The 21,683-nt window shown below is 28.0% G+C and overlaps 1 protein-coding gene across 2 annotated transcripts in view; it reads right to left on the minus strand.

Annotated features, from left to right (window-relative positions):
- Positions 1–807: 807 nt before the first annotated feature.
- LOC142324986 (cilia- and flagella-associated protein 43) overlaps positions 808–21,683 on the minus strand; it is a 109,983-nt gene continuing 89,107 nt past the window's right edge. For both annotated transcript variants that reach the window (XM_075366198.1, XM_075366197.1), the window contains exons 21-28: positions 20,865–21,065; positions 19,084–19,327; positions 16,339–16,497; positions 14,270–14,389; positions 10,222–10,365; positions 7,968–8,072; positions 5,760–5,956; positions 808–1,116 (exon numbers count right to left, since the gene is read on the minus strand). In XM_075366198.1, coding sequence (XP_075222313.1) covers positions 978–1,116; positions 5,760–5,956; positions 7,968–8,072; positions 10,222–10,365; positions 14,270–14,389; positions 16,339–16,497; positions 19,084–19,327; positions 20,865–21,065 — 1,309 coding nt within the window. In that variant the 3' untranslated portion in view covers positions 808–977. The remainder of the gene's footprint in view (positions 1,117–5,759; positions 5,957–7,967; positions 8,073–10,221; positions 10,366–14,269; positions 14,390–16,338; positions 16,498–19,083; positions 19,328–20,864; positions 21,066–21,683) is intronic.

A 21,683-nucleotide genomic window follows, 5' to 3' on the forward strand; every position in this document is an offset into this window, starting at 1 on the left:
TCTATATAAATCCTTTAGTGAACTTATTTTTTTTTAGTTATGAGAAGCTGTTAAGCAAAGTTTCAGTAAAATTTATGTTAGTTTTGCAAAATAACAATATTTTTTTATACATATTTTACTTAAGAAACTAATACTCATATCATAATGGTTTCTCTTGCATTCACAATTGTCTTTGGTGCCTGATTTGCTGTTTCTCACTTTGGAACCAGCTGAATTAGTTAAGATGTATATTTAGCACGGTTTAAGAAAAAAACATTAAAATCCAGAATTCTATTGTTCTTCCTGTAAATTGTGCTCGGAGACTAATTATTCTAACCAAATGAAGTGATTAAATAATACGACCTAGTGAGTGATAACACAAGTTTGTTCAAATTTTACTGTTATTTACTTACATTCAACTTGACATTCAATAAGAAACTGGTTCTTTAGCCTTCAATAACTGGTTACAGTTTATGTTTTTATCAACATGATTTAATTAATGTGAGTGTTATGTAATATAGTTTATTAGTTAGTGGACAAAACTGATTAACATTGGTCGAGGGAATTGTCTAAAAAGGTGCAGACCTTGTGATAAATGCAGCTAATATGTTTAATGATGTTATTTTCAGTTATTACCTGCCTGTTTTGTGATATAAAAGAATAGTGAAAAATATGAAAGTCAAATTAGGATAATTTTATTTAGTAATAAATCTTAGTAAAAAAATTTTACTAAGATAATTTATCTTAGTAGCATTCATCATGCTACTAAGATAAAGATTGTGTTTGTAAGCCAACAATGATCTAATGAATCTACAAATTACATGAAAATAACGCATAACATAAATGTTTATTTTAATTCAAAGTCAAATTGAAAAGTAATGTATCCATTTTTTATACGTACTATTACAAAGATGAAATATAAAAAACCTAAAGTTTTAATTTAAAATAAACCACATACTGCTTAAATATTTAATAAGAATATAACATTTTTGTAAAAATTAAATAAGAGATTTATATTTTAATGTTGGATATGTCTTCAAACGCAGTATCTCAAGTTCTGTCTGCAACTGTAATATTTCACGATGAGTATCATGAATTTTCTTTACCAAGTTGCTTCTAGTAACAATAAGATCCATCCTACACAAAACAGAAAAATACTATTTTTAATTATCTTAAAAAAAATTACAGCTTAACAATAAAGTGACAGAAAAAGTGCCATTAAAAACCAAAGCATAAAAATTGCAGTTTAGTCAGTTGTGCTAAGTTAGCAAAAAAAAACAAAAAAAAAAAAAACAATTTATTTTGTTTTCATTTTAAATCATATAATCAAGTAATTAACCTAACATGTTAGGTTACTAACTGTTAGGTTTATATTAAGTTTTATTTATAAAGTTATGTTAATTTTTCAAACAAGATTATTAGGGAAACTGAAGTAAACAAGAGAAATCTACCATATATTATTTGTGACTAAACAAGGCAATAATTAAAAAATACATTTTCTATATATATTTCTACCTAAATCTTGTAAGGCATTTTTCTAACTGGGGTAATAGTTCCAACCTCTTATGGTAAATACTATCATTTGAAAAAGAAATCAAATGGCATTATTTCAGATATCTGTTTTTATGTTGGTATGGGGTGCAGTCAGTCACTGCAATAATTCCCACACAGAATATTAATCTAAGCCAATCTGATAAGCTATTTTTAAAAATATCAGCTCCTTCACACTGTAATCACCACTTCTTAGCTCAATTCTGAATAAGAACATATCTTTGTCTAGTAATCTAATGTAAAAAAACTACTACAAGTGGTCACTTCACAAACAACAAATATCTGTAATGGTCTTGTTTCAATAAAACTACATAAGTTATTACAAATTTCTGTAACATCATATGAAACAATTAACCAGTTAAAAAATATGATTTCTGTAATGGTAAATTGTAAAAATTACATAAACTATTTTCTTCTGTTTTTTAATTGAGAGCTGAAAAATACAAGTTCTTTACATGAGTAATTATGGTTATAATTTTGGATAAAACATACATTAATCTTAACACAACATTATCAAGAACCAATATTGAAATTATTCATTAAATATTATTAGATTATCAAGTAAAAATTTAATAATGTGAGAATTTATGATGAAATTTAATATGAGAGTGGATAGAGAATGCACATTTGCTCAAAATGATGGTTGGTCAGCTCTTAGTCATGTGTACATGGCATAATATACTGTTACCTGTGTGCATCTACTCGTTAAAATGAACCAAATTGTGTACATGCTTGTTTGGATTGGTTAGGGCAGCTCAGTGATCGATTCATTAGCCAAAGATACATATCCATATTACATCAAAGAAATTAATTCATACATACACAAACATACAATGTATATATTCAGAGGCCTAATAATAGATTGATAATAGATGGAGTGGATTCATATACTTGTACATGCTTATCATATGCTCACACAAATAAATTTTATTTTCAAACTTTTTTTCTTAACTATACTGAATAATATAATTTAATCAATTATAAAATCAAAACCACCAAATACATTACATTAATAGTAATTGACACTTACTTTTGACATTTAGAAAACATAAACCCTAACCCTTGATGTAAACCTATCCTGATGTAAATTTACATCATTCCAATATGGCTGTTAGGGTTTATGTTTTCTAAATATTTAATTTTTATTTCTTTTTTGTTTTTTTTATTTGTTGATGTAACTGAAGAATTTTGAACTGACTGATTATGCGGGATTCCACAAAAGTGGACTATTTGTATTAGATTTTTTAGGTTTTTCTGTTTTCTGTGTTTGGTGTCTTAAGTGTTGTTTTTTGAGTTTAATTGACACAGTGATCAATAGTATTTCCTTTACGTGCTGAATTATTTAAATTCTCAGAACGTTATACATATATATAAACACCTATGTTATTTAATAAAAAGTAATTTGGTTAGAAAAAAAATTATACCTGTACAATTTGTGAATATCTAGTAATTAATGTCCTTTATTATTAATCACTTCACATACATGCATGATTTGGCATTGATTCAATAAGTGTACCAGACATTTTTTTGATTTCTTCATCTTGAAATCATACCAATAATGAGGTCAATTTCTGTGGTACAATTCTTTTTTGAGAGTTGTTTTTTGACTATTGTCCAACAAATCTCAGTTGGGTTTAAGTCTGGGAGTTGCCTGTCTGTGGGAGCACTTTAACAAAATATTTTTCCACTTTTTTGTCAGCATGGCACAATGGCAAATCTGGTTTGGAATATTTCATTGCCTTGTGAGAATTTGTTATGAAGTTGTGTCATAACCCTTTCCTTTAGAATCTCTATACATCTATCACTTTTCAACATTCTACCTATCGGAAATAATGAGCAAGAGCCTTCAAATGTAAAGAAAAATCTGTTAAGAAAATCTGTTTACATTATTCAATTTCTTTCATATATAAGTACTTTTCTGATTTTTAAATTTTTTTAATAAATTAGAAGATAATAAGGCACATCACAAAACAATTCTCCACTTAATTTGTAAAATACTGAGACAATGATAAACAGTCATTTTTATTTTCCATTTAGTTTCACAACTTTTAGAAAGATTATTCATTAGGTGATACTGTATGAAATTATGTGTATCTCTTTATGACCCAAGTTATTGTTAATGAGTTTTTAATCAATATTTTTCTTTGCTATGTTTATGATTGTTGATATGTTTCTTATTCACAAGTGTAATAATTTTTTTTTTCTTCTAATGGGCAAACCAACAAAAAGACATTATCTCAATGCCAAAAAACAACAAATCAAGCCATCCATAAATTAACAGGAAAAAAATGAGAATTGCACTAAAACGGAAAGTATTATCATAATAAACACAGTTACTCTCACAGCATAACTGGAGTTATTAACATTAAAACTGCTAGCTACCAACAAAGAGTATACTAAGAACACTCAACGATTAAAAAAAAAACTATAAAATAATTTTCAAAACATTTATCATAAGAAATATATAAAAAGTATGCTAAAAATTATATTTTTACTTTCCCAGCTGTAACTGGTAACATGATAGTACATAGATTGGTAAATGAAAATCTAAAAAAAAAATCAATCTTTTTTTTTAGTTTTATGCCTTCATGAGACACATTTAAAAAAAAAATTTAACAAAAAAATTAATTTAAATAAATTGTAAATAATCCGCAAAAAATAAATTTTATTCCAATGCTTCCAAGTCCAGAAAATCTATTTTTGTTAGATGGACATTTGTGTATATGTACATGTAAATATATATATATATATATATATATATGTTGGACTGTATTTGGTCTTATAACAACTCTGTGTCAGGAACTGATTTTCTTCAAATTTTATAGACAGATAGTACCTTCAGAGAAAAAATTGGAAAAATGGATGGGGCTGTTTTGGCTGAAATAAAATTCCAAATTTTTACTGGGGCACTTTAGCAAAAAAAATTTCTTACAAAAGTTTAAGTTTTTATAATATCACAAATTAACCAATATCACAATTCACCCCTCCCTAAAAAATGACATATATATTTTAGCTATATCTTGCTTTAGAAAAGAAACTAATGGGAGTTTTAGCATCTGTAATTTATACATCAATTGGCCTTCAAACTATTATAAAAACATTTTGCCTATTCCACTTCAACGGTCTGTGGTTAACAAAAAATATTTTTTAAATTAAAAACATTTTTCTTTAATTAGTCATTTTGTAAATTACCCATTTCAATTAAAACGTAAAAAAGAATTATTTTATTATAAAGATAGAAGTAGAGCTTAAAATTATTGAATCGAGTGGTCAATGATTATCTTGAACCATCAGTTTATCAGCAGTAGTGGTGATAAACTTGATCGGTGTAGCCGGTATAGTATGCAAATCTTTGGCAGCTTTTTTAATATATGTCCATTATAGCCACAACAATGAATTTTGATACATATGTTAATAGATACAAAACATACCAAAAATCAATTCACAAGCTAAGGTTATAGTATTTTGGTTACCATTTTGGAAATTGCTACAAAAACCAATTTTTCAGTTACTAAAAGTTTACTTCTGGCATATTGAATTTCACAAAGCACTTTTTAAACACTAATCTCAGGAATGAATAAACAAATTTTATGAATTGTTGTTTTGAATGTTTAGAAGATGTTGTGACATCAACAGGACGCCGTTGGTCAACAGCATTGCGGTAGATTTTAGAGCAAGGGTGGACTGTACGTGTTCATAGGTGATGAATGAAGACAACACCTAGTTGATTACTGAAGGATTGTTTAATTGTATGCTGTCTTGACGGTTTAAAATAATTTTGTAACATGACACTTTTAACTTATAACTTAACTTTAAAGATAGCAAACATAAGCTAGATGAAACTTAAAATAATGTTCATCCAAACAAGAATTGAGAGAGTCCATCTGGATGTGACTGCCTTGGGTCAGGTATGCATGTAGACTGGTATAAGAAGCTACATACTGTGCTCGAGGGAGCAGCTAGTGATGCAGAGTGGCGTGATGCTGGCGACCATAGTTTGCCGTGGGCACTCTAGCCCCCGCTAGGTTTCAGCACCCGATGGCAAGAGGGGGTGAAAATGTAACAGAAGATATTATAATTAAAGCATCACTATTATTATGTTTAGCAAAATATCAAACATTTTCATTAATGTGGTTTCCTTAGTCTATAATATCTTAAGATAAACAGGACTTTATTTACAACAAAAGTAAATAGATCTAAGAGCAAAACAACATGAGTAAATAAAGCACCTTTTTTGATCATCATCTTTTTCACTTTTTTCATAAGCAATGTCTCTATGGCGATGAATAGTGCTTGTTTCGATATTAAGAAATTCAACTTTTTTATCAATAGTGTCATTTTCTTTTTTTGCTAATTCAAGTTTCATTTCTACAGTTCTTACTTGTTCAGTTATCTCTTGAACAGCTTTTTTGTAGTAAAGATCAAGCTAAAAAAAAAAATGTACATAATTTAAACGGAATTAGATGATAAAGAAAAAAAAGCAATTTAATAATAATTACACAAACTTTTCATCCATAGAGATTCAAACATCCATGAGCATGGCTTACTTAACTCATAAATTCTTATAAATTTCTTATAAATTCATAAGTCAACATTCATCAATTATAATTTTTGTTTAAAAATATGTCTTTTTTATACGATCCTCAATTTTAATTACAATTATTATCATATTGAAGTGAATAAAATACGACTTTTAGTTACAGTCAAACTCCTGATTATCCTAGACAATGGAAAATCACGGATCAACTTAAAATGTACCAAAATTGTGGTTAATTTGTAAAACAATCTTTAATAACAAAAATATCAAAATAAACTAACTTTGTGTTCTCTAATATAAATACACAGTTATATTATGATAAAACTTTATTAAAATGTTATTACTTTATAAAAGAAAAATTACTGTTCATAAAATCACAAATTGTTCACTTTTATGTAAATAATAAAAACAAGAAGTTAAAAAACTGTACTGTAATGAGAACAAAAATACCCTTATTCCTCTTGGATCCATATTGGTTTATATTTAACAAATTAATTGAGTTGAGATAGCAAAAATAATAAACAAAGAACAACCTTTCCAAACACATTTGAGATTTCTATTTAATGATTTCAATTTCTATTTATAAAAAATGTGCTTGAATAAAATCTTTTGTAAAAATCTGATTGATAAATTAATCTCCTACTGTCCCATTACATGTAATCAGATTTTTACAAATGATTTTATTCAAGCACTTTTCTATAAACAGAAACCAATTCCAAAGTACTTGAAAATATTAAGAGAGTATCTGCTTGTTTGAAAGAAAAGTTTATAAGTTAAAAGTAAGTACACTTATTTTATACATAGGGAAGTCTTTCCAACTTCAAGGCTTTCAGGTTCTAATTGTTTACATTAAGTTAATTTTAATTTTATTACTCATTATTTCTATTTATTTTTTAATTTTCTATTGTAATCCAGTTTTATTTGATTTTTCAATGATAGCAGGGTATGAAAAAAGTTAAAACCTGTAGAGGAAGAAAAATTGTAATATATAAAACAGATAATTTCAAGTATGTAAGCTATAGTAAATATGGTGAGATTAAAAGATTAGCACAAAACAAAAAGGAATGGAGAATCGCATCAAACCAGTCAACTGACTGAAAAAAAAAAAAAAAATATATATATATAATTCTGGGATTATTAAATCATTTATGTAAAATTTTCTTTAATTAGGTTAGGTTACTCTGATCTGAATATTGGATTACATTCTTGTAAAAGTTTGTAACCCACAATCTGGTATTCTTTTTAAAATAATATTTTATCTTTAAATGGTGTTTTTTTGTTTTATTATTAGTAGGATTAATGAAATTCCTCTAAAAAATATGTTTAAAAGTATAAAATAATACCCTAAAAACTTCTGGCAAGCTAGTTTGTGTATTTTTTAAAAAAGTTTTAAAATAATATTTTTATCTTTAAAGGGTGTTTTTTGTTTTATTATTAGTAGGATTAATGAAATTCCTCTAAAACATATGTTTAAAAATATAAAATAATATCCTAAAAACTTCTGGCAAGTTAGTTTGTGTGTAGTCAGTATACATCTCACATACATCTGCTCCTGGTTTGAGTTTTAGCAAAAGCCTAACCTATTTTTTCTGTGATTGGATACATTCCTTATGAGAATAAATAAATAAATACTTCTTTGATGAGTTTTAGAGAGTGGAAGAAACATTTTTTTAAAAAATCCTCATTATTGCAACATAAGCTGGAAAGTGTTTCTTGCCTAGCCCCATTTCATGAAAGTGTGAAGTAAAATTCAAATTCTAAAAAATTCAACTACATTTGAAATTTAAACTGATTCAACTTAGTAACATTAAATTTGGATAAATGGCTTGGTTTATAACCTAAGTATAAAATTCTAAAAGATTATTTTAAAAAGACAAAAAAATGATTAAATTTTCATTACCATTTTCAATTGTGTTGAATCCTTATCTACTGATATCAGTTCTTTCATAGTTGGTTCACCATTTTTCGCAACACGTTTTAAGTAAATTTTCACATCACTTGTGACCTATATAACATTAGAAAAAAAAAACATAATAAAAATTTAGTAAATAATAAATTAATCACCATAAATTGTTCATAACAATTGTAATTAAATTCCAATTTTATTAAAACATAAATAATAATTTAAAACATGAAAGCATTTACAGTGTAATGAAATGAAGAAAGTTATTTTTCTCATAATCAAATATTTCTTACCCATACTAAATTTAATTTTTCCGCCTATTAGAATTCTTCGGTTAGATAAATTAAAACTGTGAAAAAGTTTATTAAAAGTTGATTATCAGCCAAACACTATTTTCATTCTCTTTATCCAGTATGATAGAACAAAAGAGTACTGCATAATATTCCCTAAGTAACCCTTAACTGTAAATTTTAAATCTTTTATTATGAATGAAATTGCGAATTCTTATAAAAACAGATAAAGACTTGAAAAATTTTACTGAAAAACAAGAATGATTGGTATTAATTTTTTAAATGAAGCTATACTTTTTCAGTTATGGATCTCATTGTAGAATTACAATCAGAGTTACAACAAGGTTGATAATAACATTTCTTTACACTGTGGTCCATATATAAATGTTTATCTCTTTAACCTTTTACCACCTGAATATCACTTTCAGTTTCTCTAATAATAAAAATATCAAAGTTTTATGAAGTGTCAAGGTAAATTAAGAAATTAATTATTTATCGACTCATTTTTACTGGTGTCTGGATATTTTGAGAAAAAATTATAATACAAAAATTATATGCTCTAATTCATAATGACAATTGTTAGAAAATATCATTTCTATCATCCATTTTCCCCAGTCGATTGATATAGAGCCTGACTGAGTAAATTCTCTTTACAATACGTCTTTGTGACAACCATGCATAACTACGATTTTATAGCACAACTAGCTTATGTTTCTTTGTTGGCAGTGAAACCAAATAATGTTCTAACTAATAGTTATTTTTTAACATTGTTTTATTAATGTAAATAAATAAAAACTTAAGATTAAAACTTGTTTACTTTGTCTGACAATAATATTTACCAAAGATTTTTCAGTATTTATAAATCATCTTAATTTATGAAGAACATAACTTCTTATTCATGAAGAACATATCTTAATCTGTGAAATAACTATTCATAATCAAGCATTATTATTATTATTTTCAAAAATATCTGTAACAAGTCCTACTACGTTGTAAAAAAAATAATGAATGGATTGATTAAGGTCAATGATAAGTATGTAGGATTAATATTGCAACAAAGAGAAACAAATGGTTGTAGGGAAATTAATAGTGCTGACTTGAAGTCCTTATCTAAAAATATAATTATACAACCTAACTAAACAGTTAATTTTGAAATATTATATTGCTAACAGAATAAAATTAAATAACTATTTATTTGAACTACAAACTTAACAAAATTCATTAAATAGGGTTGTGTTTTTACATTTTCTGAATGATTTTTAATTTATTTATTTTGATAATTCTATTATTTTTTTTACAAACTTTAACATTTTTAACTGTTTTTAAAATATTTCTGTAGATACACAACCTAAAATAAATTTTTGTTGTTAACACTATAATAAACAATTTCTAGAGCCTTAGCTTTAAAATAAATTAGTTTTAATACATAAACTACCTACATAGAATAATAAAATAGAGCCTACAATGTCTTTAATTCTTAGAAAATTTTCATTCTTGGTTTTTAATTAAAACTTACAAAAAAAAATATTCGATTTTAAATTATTTTAATTCAATAATAATAATAATCTTTAATTTAAAAAATATATTAATTTTTTTTTGCATTACTATTACTATGCTATGTGTAAAAATTTTATCTTTTCAAACTGGTTAAGAATGTAAAATAATAACAATTGTGACTGTAGGTCACAATTAAAAGTTTAAACTTCATATAATATACAACCAACTCAAATAAATTATCCTAACAATTTGTTCATCATTTTATATTTGAATTTACATTTGTTAAGTGTGATATCTCTAATTATATTATTTTTATTAACAATATTAAGTAACTGAAATTATTCTTCTTTATATTGTTTTTATAAATCATTTACAAAATGTGCTTGTTCTGAATTTTGAATTTATATTTTTTGAAGCAAATAAGTTCAAAGAATATTACTTAAAAATTGATGAAAATACAAAACCTTTGTACTTTCAATAAGATGCATTTTTGTTTTCAAATCATCTATTTCCATTCTTAATTTTTTATGTTCCCATTCTTTGAGAATAATTATACGATGGAAATCAGCACATGCATACATTGCTTCAATTTTTTTTCTGCCAGCATCCTAAAAAAAAACCAAACACATTATTAGATACATTATTTCTTAAACAGATTTAGTTAGTATTAATTAACATTTTTTGTCCTACACCCCTAAACATGCTTATGAGCAAAAAAAAAAAAAACAGCATTTTTTTTGTAACATTTAGCTAACTTTTTTGACACCATATACATGGGTACTTTCCATTAAGAGTACAAAGATTTTCACAATTTATGATAATTTTTCCCTTGTTTTTTTAAACAGAAAATTCAGATTTTTTAAATATGTATTAGCATTTATTATTTTTAATCACTAAATATATATATGTATATACACACACACACACACACGAGGGTTATTTTTTTTCAAGATCCGATCGGTCACGAAATTAAAACCACAGTGAAAATAAAAAATTTTTTATTTGTAACAAGTGCTTACATAGTTACGCTATTTCTCTACATAGTCACCACTCCGATTTAGACATTTGTCGTAGCGGGGGTATCAACTTTCCAATACCCTCGTCATAGAAAGAAGCCACCTGTGTTTTCAGCCATGTTTCTATGCTGGTCTGCAACTCGATGTTTGTGCCAAAATGTTGTTGTCCTCCTAGCCAGAGTTTCATGTGAGCAAAGAGGTGAAAATCAGATGGAGCCAAGTCCGGGCTGTATGGTGGATGATCTAACACTTCCCAATGAAAACACTGCAGGAGCTTCTTTGTTACAGCTGCAGTGTGCGGCCGAACATTGTCATGGAGAAAGACAATACCTGATGACAACATTCCTCTCCACTTATTCTGAATTGCCCTTTGTAGACGTAAAGAGTCACGCAGTATGAGGCTGCAGTGATGGTCGTGCCACGTTCCATGAATTCCACCAAGAGAACTCAATTCCGGTCTCAGAACACAGTAGCCATACACTTTCTGTTGGAGAAGGTTCACTTGAACTTCTTTGGTTTACTGGGAGAATGAGAATGCATCCACTGATTGGATTGTTCTTCAGTTTCGAAATGGACCCAACCCATGTCTCGTCCCCTGTGACAATTTTGTTCAAAAAATCTTCTCTTTCATTGTGGCAGTGCTGGAGAAACTCACTCAACGAGATCATCGGTTGACACTCGCTTCCTTTCCTGACCACCTTCTTTTCTTTTCTTTCTTTCTTTTTCCTGTTTAGATAAACAGTAACTAGTTTAGTAAACGGTAACTACCGTTTAGATAAACTTCAGAGGATGAATGAGGATGATATGTATGAGTGTAAATGAAGTGTAGTCTTGTACATTCTCATTTCGACCAATCCTGATATGTGTGGTTAATTGAAACCCAACCACCAAAGAACACCGGTATCCACGATCTAGCATTCAAATCCATGTAAAAATAACTGGCTTTACTAGTACGCTGGAACTCTCGACTTCCAAATCAGCTGATTTGGGAAGACGCGTTCACCACTAGACCAACCCGGTGGGTTTCCCTGACTGCCTGCATCATGAACATCTGTACGTCCTGCTTTAAAGTTCCTGCACCATTGTCGCACTTTGCCGTCACTCATTGAAGTTTCACCATACACATTTCTTATTCATCGATGAATTTCAGCTGCATTACACCCCTCAGCCTGAAGAAATCGAATTACCGCAAGGACTTCATACTTGGCGGGAGATGCTATTCTTGTAGACATGTTTACGTGCTAGCTGCGTGTTCAGAACTAAATGAAGTGATGCAGCGTGATTGAAGGCCATACTAAAGATGCTGTGCAACACATATGCGCAAAGGTTCATCCGATTTTTGCACGGCTTTTTATTTCGCGACCCATCGGACCTTGAAAAAAAAAATAACCCTCGTATATCCAACCAGTTTTCCAGCTACTACTGTGTTGGGAGAGTGTGTACAAGCAAATGCAGTTACTGTTACCAACTTGCCAGGCCTGATGTACCTGAAGATGCAGTACAATGTAAATGTACCAGTAAATATGTAGCTTGGAACAGACTCACATCAACCACTCCTGAGACGTATGGTTAATTGAAACCCAACCACCAAAGAACACCAACATCCACTGTTTAGCACTCAAATCGACTGCCTTTACAAGAACTGGAGACTTCGAAAATCATCTGATTTTGGGATGAAGAGTTTTAACCACTACACTACCTGGTAAGTTTTTAATCACTAAATATTAAAATAAAAAATTATTATTAATAATCATAAATAGTATATAACATCTATTATAACAGAGTTTCAGACAAATAAAAGCAGCTGATGTTTAAAACAAATGAAATTTCACATATCACACTTTATTATACATGTACAGAAGACCCTGATCTCAATACAAATTCCTTTTTTTCTGCATAGTATCTGCACAATACATAGGATGACTTAAGTGTTAATACTGCTACATATACATATTTTTATAATTATAAAAAAAATGACAGAAAATAAAATATGGATAAAAAAATTAATTTTACGGACAATTATCAATGGAATTCTAACAAAAGATAAATGGCAGTGGTAATTTAATGTGCAGTATTTTCTAAACACTCCCAAAACTATTCCCAACTTCTGTAACAATTGTGCAGTAGTTGTTCTTAATATAACAATTTGCCCAACTGTACATTCTTGCCTGTAAAAATATTTATTCTTAAACTGCATTATGTAACAGGCTAAAAGTCAGTTTCTCCTGAATGCAGATTTTAATTCTGTAACAAGTGATTTCAGTTTTCTTTTTATAGCATACTAAGATAGTGAACTGCTTTGTGCTTCTGCACTGTCGGAAAAATAATAAGGGTATTGCTAATGTCCATTATAAATTCCATGCAAAATTTCCCTTCTTTCCCCCTTTGATCATCAGCATTTGCACAAGTTCGATATAGAATTTCAAAGTATTTGTCATGTTAATTATGTTCCATAATGAGGCAGAATAATCCAATAACCAGGCAATCAATTTTAATCATACATGATTAAATGACCGCACACACATGAGTGGTGATAGACAGCATATATTCTATTATTCTAATGCATACATTTTGTCATTCTAGTAGTTTCTCTCTAATCACTTGCTAAGCGTTAATGCTTAGTTACTTGATATATTTGCATATGTTACACTTTACTACAGCAAAACTGTGTAATATAAATAGCTAATAATATTACAAACATTTTTAAAAACCTTGCTTTATATTTTTTAGTCATACTTTAATCAAATCATCATCATACGTTGTATGAGTTTAATTTGGAATTCAAAACAGAACATCATATATTGAAATTTCTAATATATTTATAAAGTACCAAAGAAATTTTTAATCAAACATTTACTATACAAAGTAATGAAATAGCGAAGTTTTTATTTCATTTACCTAATTACATTATCAATTAAGGAGCTGTGTCTCAACATAATGCCCGCCAAAAATCATCTATATACATATAAAAAATATTGTCAAAATCAAAACCACAAATCGGATTTGTCATCTGCAACTCCATAAACCCAGCCATAGCCATTTTGCAGATTCTGCAATTTTTTACACCCGCACCCTTAATTTACCTCCATACAGGGGGGATGTTTAGAAGAGTAATGGTGGAATATTGTATTGTCACCCAACCTTAGTAAATGAAAAATTTCATCTATTGGCAATGTCAGAAAGTATGTTAAATTAAGGATACAAGATTTGAGGACAAACATGAAAAAAAAAAAACGTGAGTTAAAGAAAAGCAAGTTAAACCTGTATAGTGTATATAATCATGAAAGGACTAAATAAAGTATTAAAAGATTTTTTTAAATTTGTATTTTTTCATAATCCTGATTTAGTCATTAATTCTGTCTGTAATTCCAGTTATTACATGTGGGAATATACTGATGGGTTAAATAAACAAATAATATTCTTTCTTATCTTCCTCTTATGTCTTGCTATAAATAAATGTCAGGATATATAAATTTTCAAGAATAAATAATTTTACCTTAACAAGTGAATTTATATGATCTATAACACTTCGATTTATGAGAATACAGTCATTGAAATCTTGCCTTTGTCCTGTTATATTCAATTCAACTTGTCCTTCTTTCATAATTAGTTGCAGCTGTAAAAAAATGCAAACAAGTTTCACAACAGAGAATGAAATCATAAATACTTTTATTGACACGTATGATGTATATATATGGACTAATAAAAATAAACTAAATATTCTCACTAAGATTATTGTGATAGCTGGAACAAGCTCAAATAACTACAACATATGTTATTCTTATGTTTAATTCAGCACTTCAGTATGAAACTTGTGATGGGATATGGAGTGGGAATAATAACACAGTACATGCCGTGTTGTCAATAATTTCTTCTGTTTTGTCTTACATTTCTTCTGTATTACTTACTTACTTTCTCTTTACATTACATGCTCAAAACAGAGTTTTCGTTTCATAATTTCTATTATTTTTGGTGATCAAATAAAAAAAAGTATAGTCCAAATTCAAACCATTACAAAGCAGTTGTTACATTTAATATTTAGTAATCAAATCTATATTGAGTCATTAGTAAATAAAATATATGTTATTAAATTTTGAGTAGTTTTATTATACACATATAAACTTTTATGATGAGATTTTTTTAAAGGTATATGACCTGTTATGTAATAATATTGTGAAGATATTTTAAATATTTCTAACAAGTACAGTATTTTAAATTAAGTATTCTAGAATGATGCACAATCTATTTACTACTGATTTATTTATTTACACTCTTTTTAAAAATAGTATTTTACTGAATAAATAGGTAGAATATAAAATAATGAAATCATATTTTACAAACTTTTGAAAATGAAACGTGAATATTTTCAAATGAAACATTAATTTTATTTTAGTAAGGTCTGTTGATTTTTATGTAAAGTTAACAGATTTTTATATAAAAAGAAGCTTATTTATTTATTTGTCTAAAACAAACATATGTTTTAATAAATAATTGCTGTTTTAGCAACTGCTGAATTACTGGTCAAAAAAATACATTTATAATTTTTATTAGAGCCGCAAGTAGTTGATGTAGTAAACAACAGAACAGAATATTAAATACACTAAATTAAAAAAAATAATCATTATTAATACAAAAAAATGTTTAAAAAAAATTAATCCTTACAAATAAAAATTTTGTAGACATGATTAGTTAAAAACATGTGCTGACAGTAAATAGTTGGGGAAATTTTCTTTGTATTATTACCATATAGAAAACAAACATTTCTAATGAAAAAATACAGTTTTATGTTATTTTGCAATTTCTTTTAAATTATAATTTTTTTCATGTTAACAAGAGAGTTTATATGTTTTTCCTGAGAGAGTTTCTCTCAGAAACTTAGAAACTACTAGATCTGCAATTACTGTAATATAACGTTTCATTTTTCCAACATTATTTTAGACAATATTATTAATAACTTTAAAAATACTGATTTGAGTATAACATGTGAAATTTATAAAGTTATAAATTTAGCCCATTTAATATACCCAAAATTTTTCTCAAATTATATTTTACTGTACACGGGATTTTAGAAAGTTGTTAGATGGATAATTGTACTGTTGTTAGAGTCTGTACAATTGTACAGACTCTTCTACGTCACTGTGATTATCAATAAAATCACAGTAGTATCATTATTACTTTTTACAAAAAGCTTGTTTACTATTTTAGTAAATATTTTGTCTTTCCTAGCCAAATTTTTATGGAAGTTCATGAGCTACCTAAGGCTTAAATAATAATAATAACAAGGCTAAAACAAACTGATTAAATAATTGTTAATCAGTATATTTTTAAGATACAATTACTTATAGTTTAATATATTAATTAGCCAGATAACATGCCACCTGTTTTCTGTTATAGAATATTTTTTCAAAGTGGAAGGAGACTTCCAATGTAAATTAGCTCATAAGTTTTTTCTGCCTTTGAAGTATGTACTAGTTGACTGGGTAACACAGTTTACAGTAAAACAAGCTTAAATTTATGCAGTTTTTTCTGTAGCAGAGATAATATGCAGTTAAAAAATCAGTTTACCTCAAAATCATGAAGCATCTTCAGTTTTTCTTCTCTTATTGAATTAATTTTTTCCTGAGCAACAGCTTTGGTGTATCCTTTAGAATCTTTCATGATTTCTTTTGAAAATTTGTTAACAGTTTTTTCTGCTTCTTTTACAGCAATTTCAGATGCTCTTATCTAAACCAAAATACACAACACTGATGATATCTGTGTTTACAGTTACAAAAATTTACTGATTGTGTGTGTGAGTGCATGCGTGCATGTGTGTGAAACCAGAAAATAAGTTACACCACACAACTAAGTTATGTTTTTATTTATTTATTAGCACAGAAATGCTTGCAAGATTTAAAAAGATTGACTAAACCATGTCAGTAGGAGATGGAAACTTTTGATGCAACTATGTTTGCTGTTTGTGCTTTCCAAGGATGCTTCCACATTGTGGATTGGCATTTTATCTAATAAAAGTAAAAAGTAATAAAATAACCTCAATTAATTAACCTTAGTAACTATTTACTAGACTTGATTCTTCTAATTGAGGAACATGAGTGAGGGTTGCCCATATTTGGTATTTCTTTTACCGATTTGCAAGTTGCTAAAGTACACACCTGATGTATATTTTTTCAACCTCTAAATGATCATAACAATATTCCCCCCTCCAATTGAACTACATGAAAGAATAAACTTTATTTGTAAATCTCTGCATGTTATGGGATGACTACAAACACATCTTTAATTATTAGGACAAGATTGGCTGATCCAGAAGGACACACACTCTGTCACTTCTTTATACATCCATCACATTCTCTTGATCACTAGCTGGACACTTCCACCTGCATATACTTTACATGTTGCATATTCATTTTACATTAAGGTAATAAACTGATTCAAGTTTATGATGAATTTTATTTGGTATAGTACTACAACTTTTCTTGTTGATAAGCAGAACGGTTATTGTTGTTCCCAATGAACCATGGTGTTCTCAATACGATCCTGAGTACTTTGTTTTGAAAGTGTTGGATGACCAACAACCCAATGACCAACAAGTTGACCAACTTACCTACAACAAAAGGGGCTAACAACAAAAAAGTGATAAGGATTAAATGCTGTATCGAACAGACAACATCTTAACTGAGTTTTTTCTGAGTATTAACTCACTATAAGTAGAAAATTTACAGCATTGTACAGACAAACTTACTTTCTGACTCCCCTCAAATTTATTTAAGTCTAGCTAACAGAACAGTGTATTCAGTAACCCTTACTTGAGTTTCAATAATTACTGTTCATTGCTAAAATCACTCTTCTTATATTATTTTAACACTCAAAGTTTTTGCCCATTAACGTAAAATTCTACACACATGTTGTACATTTTAGAGTTTACCTAATAGTAGAAAATTCAATATGAATTGATGGGAAAAGTTATTTGATTTTTTTTTTCTGTTTAGCCTTCGGAAGCACTCTAAGGTATTACTTCAGAGGATGAATGGGGATTATATGTATGAGTGTAAATAAAGTGCAGTATTGTACAGTCTCAGGTAGACCATTCCTGAGATGTGTATGGTTAATTGAAATCCAACCACCAAATAACACCGGTATCCACAATCTAGTATTCAAATCCGTATAAAAGTAACTGCCTTTACTAGGATTTGAACCTTAGAACTCTCGACTTTGAAATCAACTAATTTGTGAAGACCACTAGAGCAACCCGGTGGGTTTATTTGCTATATTTAAATAGACCTAACTCTACGCTAATAACCTGTACTCTATAATAGAATAATGCAGAAACAATATGCATTTTATACAAATACACTTCTTTATAAGAGCTATTAATGAAACTTAAGTAAGAATTAGTGATTTTGTTGCCCTGTTATCCATCTTTAGTTCTGACTTTAGCATAAATACCTACTGTATTCTACAATTATACTATTATTATTCTTAAAAAGTTTCTGTTCTTACAAAGTCTTTAATTATAAAATTATTAACTTCTGTAATCTTGATACTTATCCAGTTAATAATCCATTCTCTCATTCATAAATTATATTCTATGAGCTTTTATAATTAATTGCAAAGAATATGAAAAGTGGAGCTATCAATTTTTAGTTAAGCCAATAGGAATACCTGGAAGACCCAAAAAAATACCAAAATAACATATTAATTAGCCAGATAGCAAGCCACTGTTATAAATTTCTAGAAAACAATTTCTAAAAGTGGAAGGAAAATAATCATTAGCTCATAAGCTATTTTCTACCTTTGAGGCATGTACTAGTTGAGTGGTAAACAATTTATGGTAAAACCAGCTTAAATTTATGCAATCTTTAAAGTAGGTTTTTTTTAATTCAGATAAGAATTTAAATTTATCCTTTTTTTATTTTATTTTATTTATTTTAATATATGATTTTTTATTTTTATTTTTATTTTTGTGTGTAATTTGGAATCCATAGTGACCTTGAAGAGAAAACTCATAAACAAACACACTATTTCAAGCTTGCACATGTTGACAATAAATATTCTCAGAAACTAAAGGTACAATTATAACTAAAATTTTGCGTTTCATGTGGATATAGTAAATTTATAACTTTCACAGAGTTATTCAACTCTTGAGTGAAATACTCCTCTGTGGTAACCAAAATTTAAGATATTCTTTGTTTATTTCTCAAACAGAACAATGAGGTATTGAAAAGCTAAATAAATGAACACTTATATAAAAACAAACCACTTTCATACATAATAAATAACACAGAGTTTATAGATTACATAAAATATTACCTTAAACTCTGATTCAATTTTTTTCCTTCTCCAATTAACAAATGTATCCCAAATTTTAACACCAACATGAGATCCAAATGATTGTCGGTCGTCAAAAATAATCAGATTTTTTAAAAATTCTTTATATTCATCTGGCAATCTAAACTTTTTTATAACTTCTGGATCAGATGGCAAAATACATTGGGATAAATCATCAAGCAAAGAATGACAAGCAGGTAAATGTTGCTGTAATTTTGGTCGACGTCTGTAACATTCATAACAACAGTTCACAAAGTTTTTTCCAATCCATGAATGACACATTCCAAGACCTACAGCAAATACCCTAAACTGTGAATAATAACAAAACCTGTCCATTTAAAATGTATTTATAAATATTTTTTTCATTTAGATACATTCCTATGGTTATAATTTAATTGATAAATTAAGCACCAAAATAGCATTATTAACAATATTAAAATTTAATCACTAACTGTTGCCAAATGATGGTAGCTATCTAGGCAATGACAAACTTTGACTATAACTGACTGGACTAAAGACCTGGTTAACCTCAAAACCACTCTTAAATTCCTCAACCACGATTCTCCACTGAATTTAAACTTTGTTTCTATGATTTTCTTTTGAAATATGAAAAATATGAACTAATATTCCTCTGGATCTTCTGTTACATGTAAGAAGTATTCTACTTACATTCTGGATAAAAATTTCCAGTGCCCTCGGGGTTGCAGTTGAAGTGAATGCCTATAGGCAAAATGAGGATTGAAACATTCCTTTGGGTGTAGTTGTCATCCCTTTCTCATTAGCCACTCCTTATTCTGACACACATTTTCTGCATTTTGGCTTTTTGTGGGAGTAAGTTAAATGCTGCTAGATCCAGGCTGAGGGCCTGTAAAAGATACCAAGGACCTGTAAAGCCAGCTGATACTCTGAGTAATCTGTGGAAGTATGTGTATCTAATAAAACCACAGATCACCTCACTATAATCCAGAAAGCCTTAAGAGAATTGAGAGTCAAAATTAAAAGATAGTCCACATAAAATAATTTCTTATTCATGTCAGTATTTATTATTGCACGCTTCACCAATATTAAGCATGGGTAGAAGTCTATATTAATTGTAAAAAAAAAAAACAACTGATCCAGCTTCTGCCAAGAGGAATCACAAGGAAAATTATCAAAGTAAAGCCTTGATCACAGTATTAACAAAAATATAAAAGTAAATAATTCAATCTATAAAATAAAAATTGATTCAAAATAAATTAATAACGTCAAGTGAATTTATTTTGGGTCATCAATCATGTGACTGATTTAATGCTCTAACATTTCTCCTAAGTTTTGGGCTAATCATTTTTTTTTTTAATTTGAACATATTTTTTACTTCCTACGTTCTCAGTTATCTGTTTTATAAATTCCAGTCTTATCTTTCTGTAAAACTGTCAACAAATATCAACTTAAATAAACCTACTAATACATTTTATTATATTTTACCAAAAAATAATACATTTAGCATAAGATAGATTTAATCTATCTAAAAACCACATTACAGCTGTTTTATTTAAGTCTAAATTTGGGTAATTATTATCTATTACGGTAGTATTATTATTATATCTATTACGGGACTGTTTGAATAGCTAACATAATAATGATAGCTAACTGGATAGCTAAGGATATCCTAGTCCTACTATATAATTATATTTTAATATACAAGTAGATGCAGTAACAAAAATTACAGTAATACTAGCAGAAATTTTTTAACAGGTGATAAAAGAAAATAACAAACCACTAACTTAAACAGTTTTAATAGATTATCAATCACTGTAGCAGAAACATTCCTATTATTTAATTCTTTTTTTAGGTGCCTTTCAAAATATTTATCCTTTGCTAATAATGACTCATGGTATGCTTTACATTCCCGACTTCCTTCTTTAATCTTTTCAAAATAACTATTAAGTGAATTTGCATCCAATTCTCGCTGTTTACTATTCCTCCTAAAAAACAAAAATTATTAGTAATGGTAAATAAAACATTATTAAATCCTGTTAAAAGAAGAATGGAAGTAAATCATTTTTGGAAAGTGACTGTGCAATAATCAACTAGTTTTACATAATAAAGATATATTAAAACATAAAATAATAAGCAACCACCTAGTATAGTAAGAAAGTGGAACTCACCATTGAAGATATTTTTTGGTTCATAGTTCACCTTCCAACTTGATTTTTAAATTACTAATGAACTAATAATAATACTTCATGTAAATGATAATAAATTATTTACAGAATTTATAATTATTGTTATTTTTATTTTTTTATAATAATATGGCTGTGCGCTTGCTTCAAAAGTTTGAAACCACTTTCAACCTACACTTTTCACAATCAGCAGTTACATTGAACTGTAACCACTTTACTACAATAGAATTATATTCTTGATACACAATCAGGACTGATTTATTAGATGTTGCTAACTATTTTACTTACTTTTATTTTCAATAATTTTTCCCTGATTTATTCTAGATGTTTTAGAACTATTACACTATAAGGAATGCACTTTACTTGCTCATGAACAACATACAGACATCAATGATTAATTCCTAGTGGTTTCATTAAAAA

This window comes from Lycorma delicatula, chromosome 5, assembly GCF_047948215.1.
Source record: "Lycorma delicatula isolate Av1 chromosome 5, ASM4794821v1, whole genome shotgun sequence".
Classification (NCBI taxonomy): Eukaryota; Metazoa; Arthropoda; class Insecta; order Hemiptera; family Fulgoridae; genus Lycorma; species Lycorma delicatula.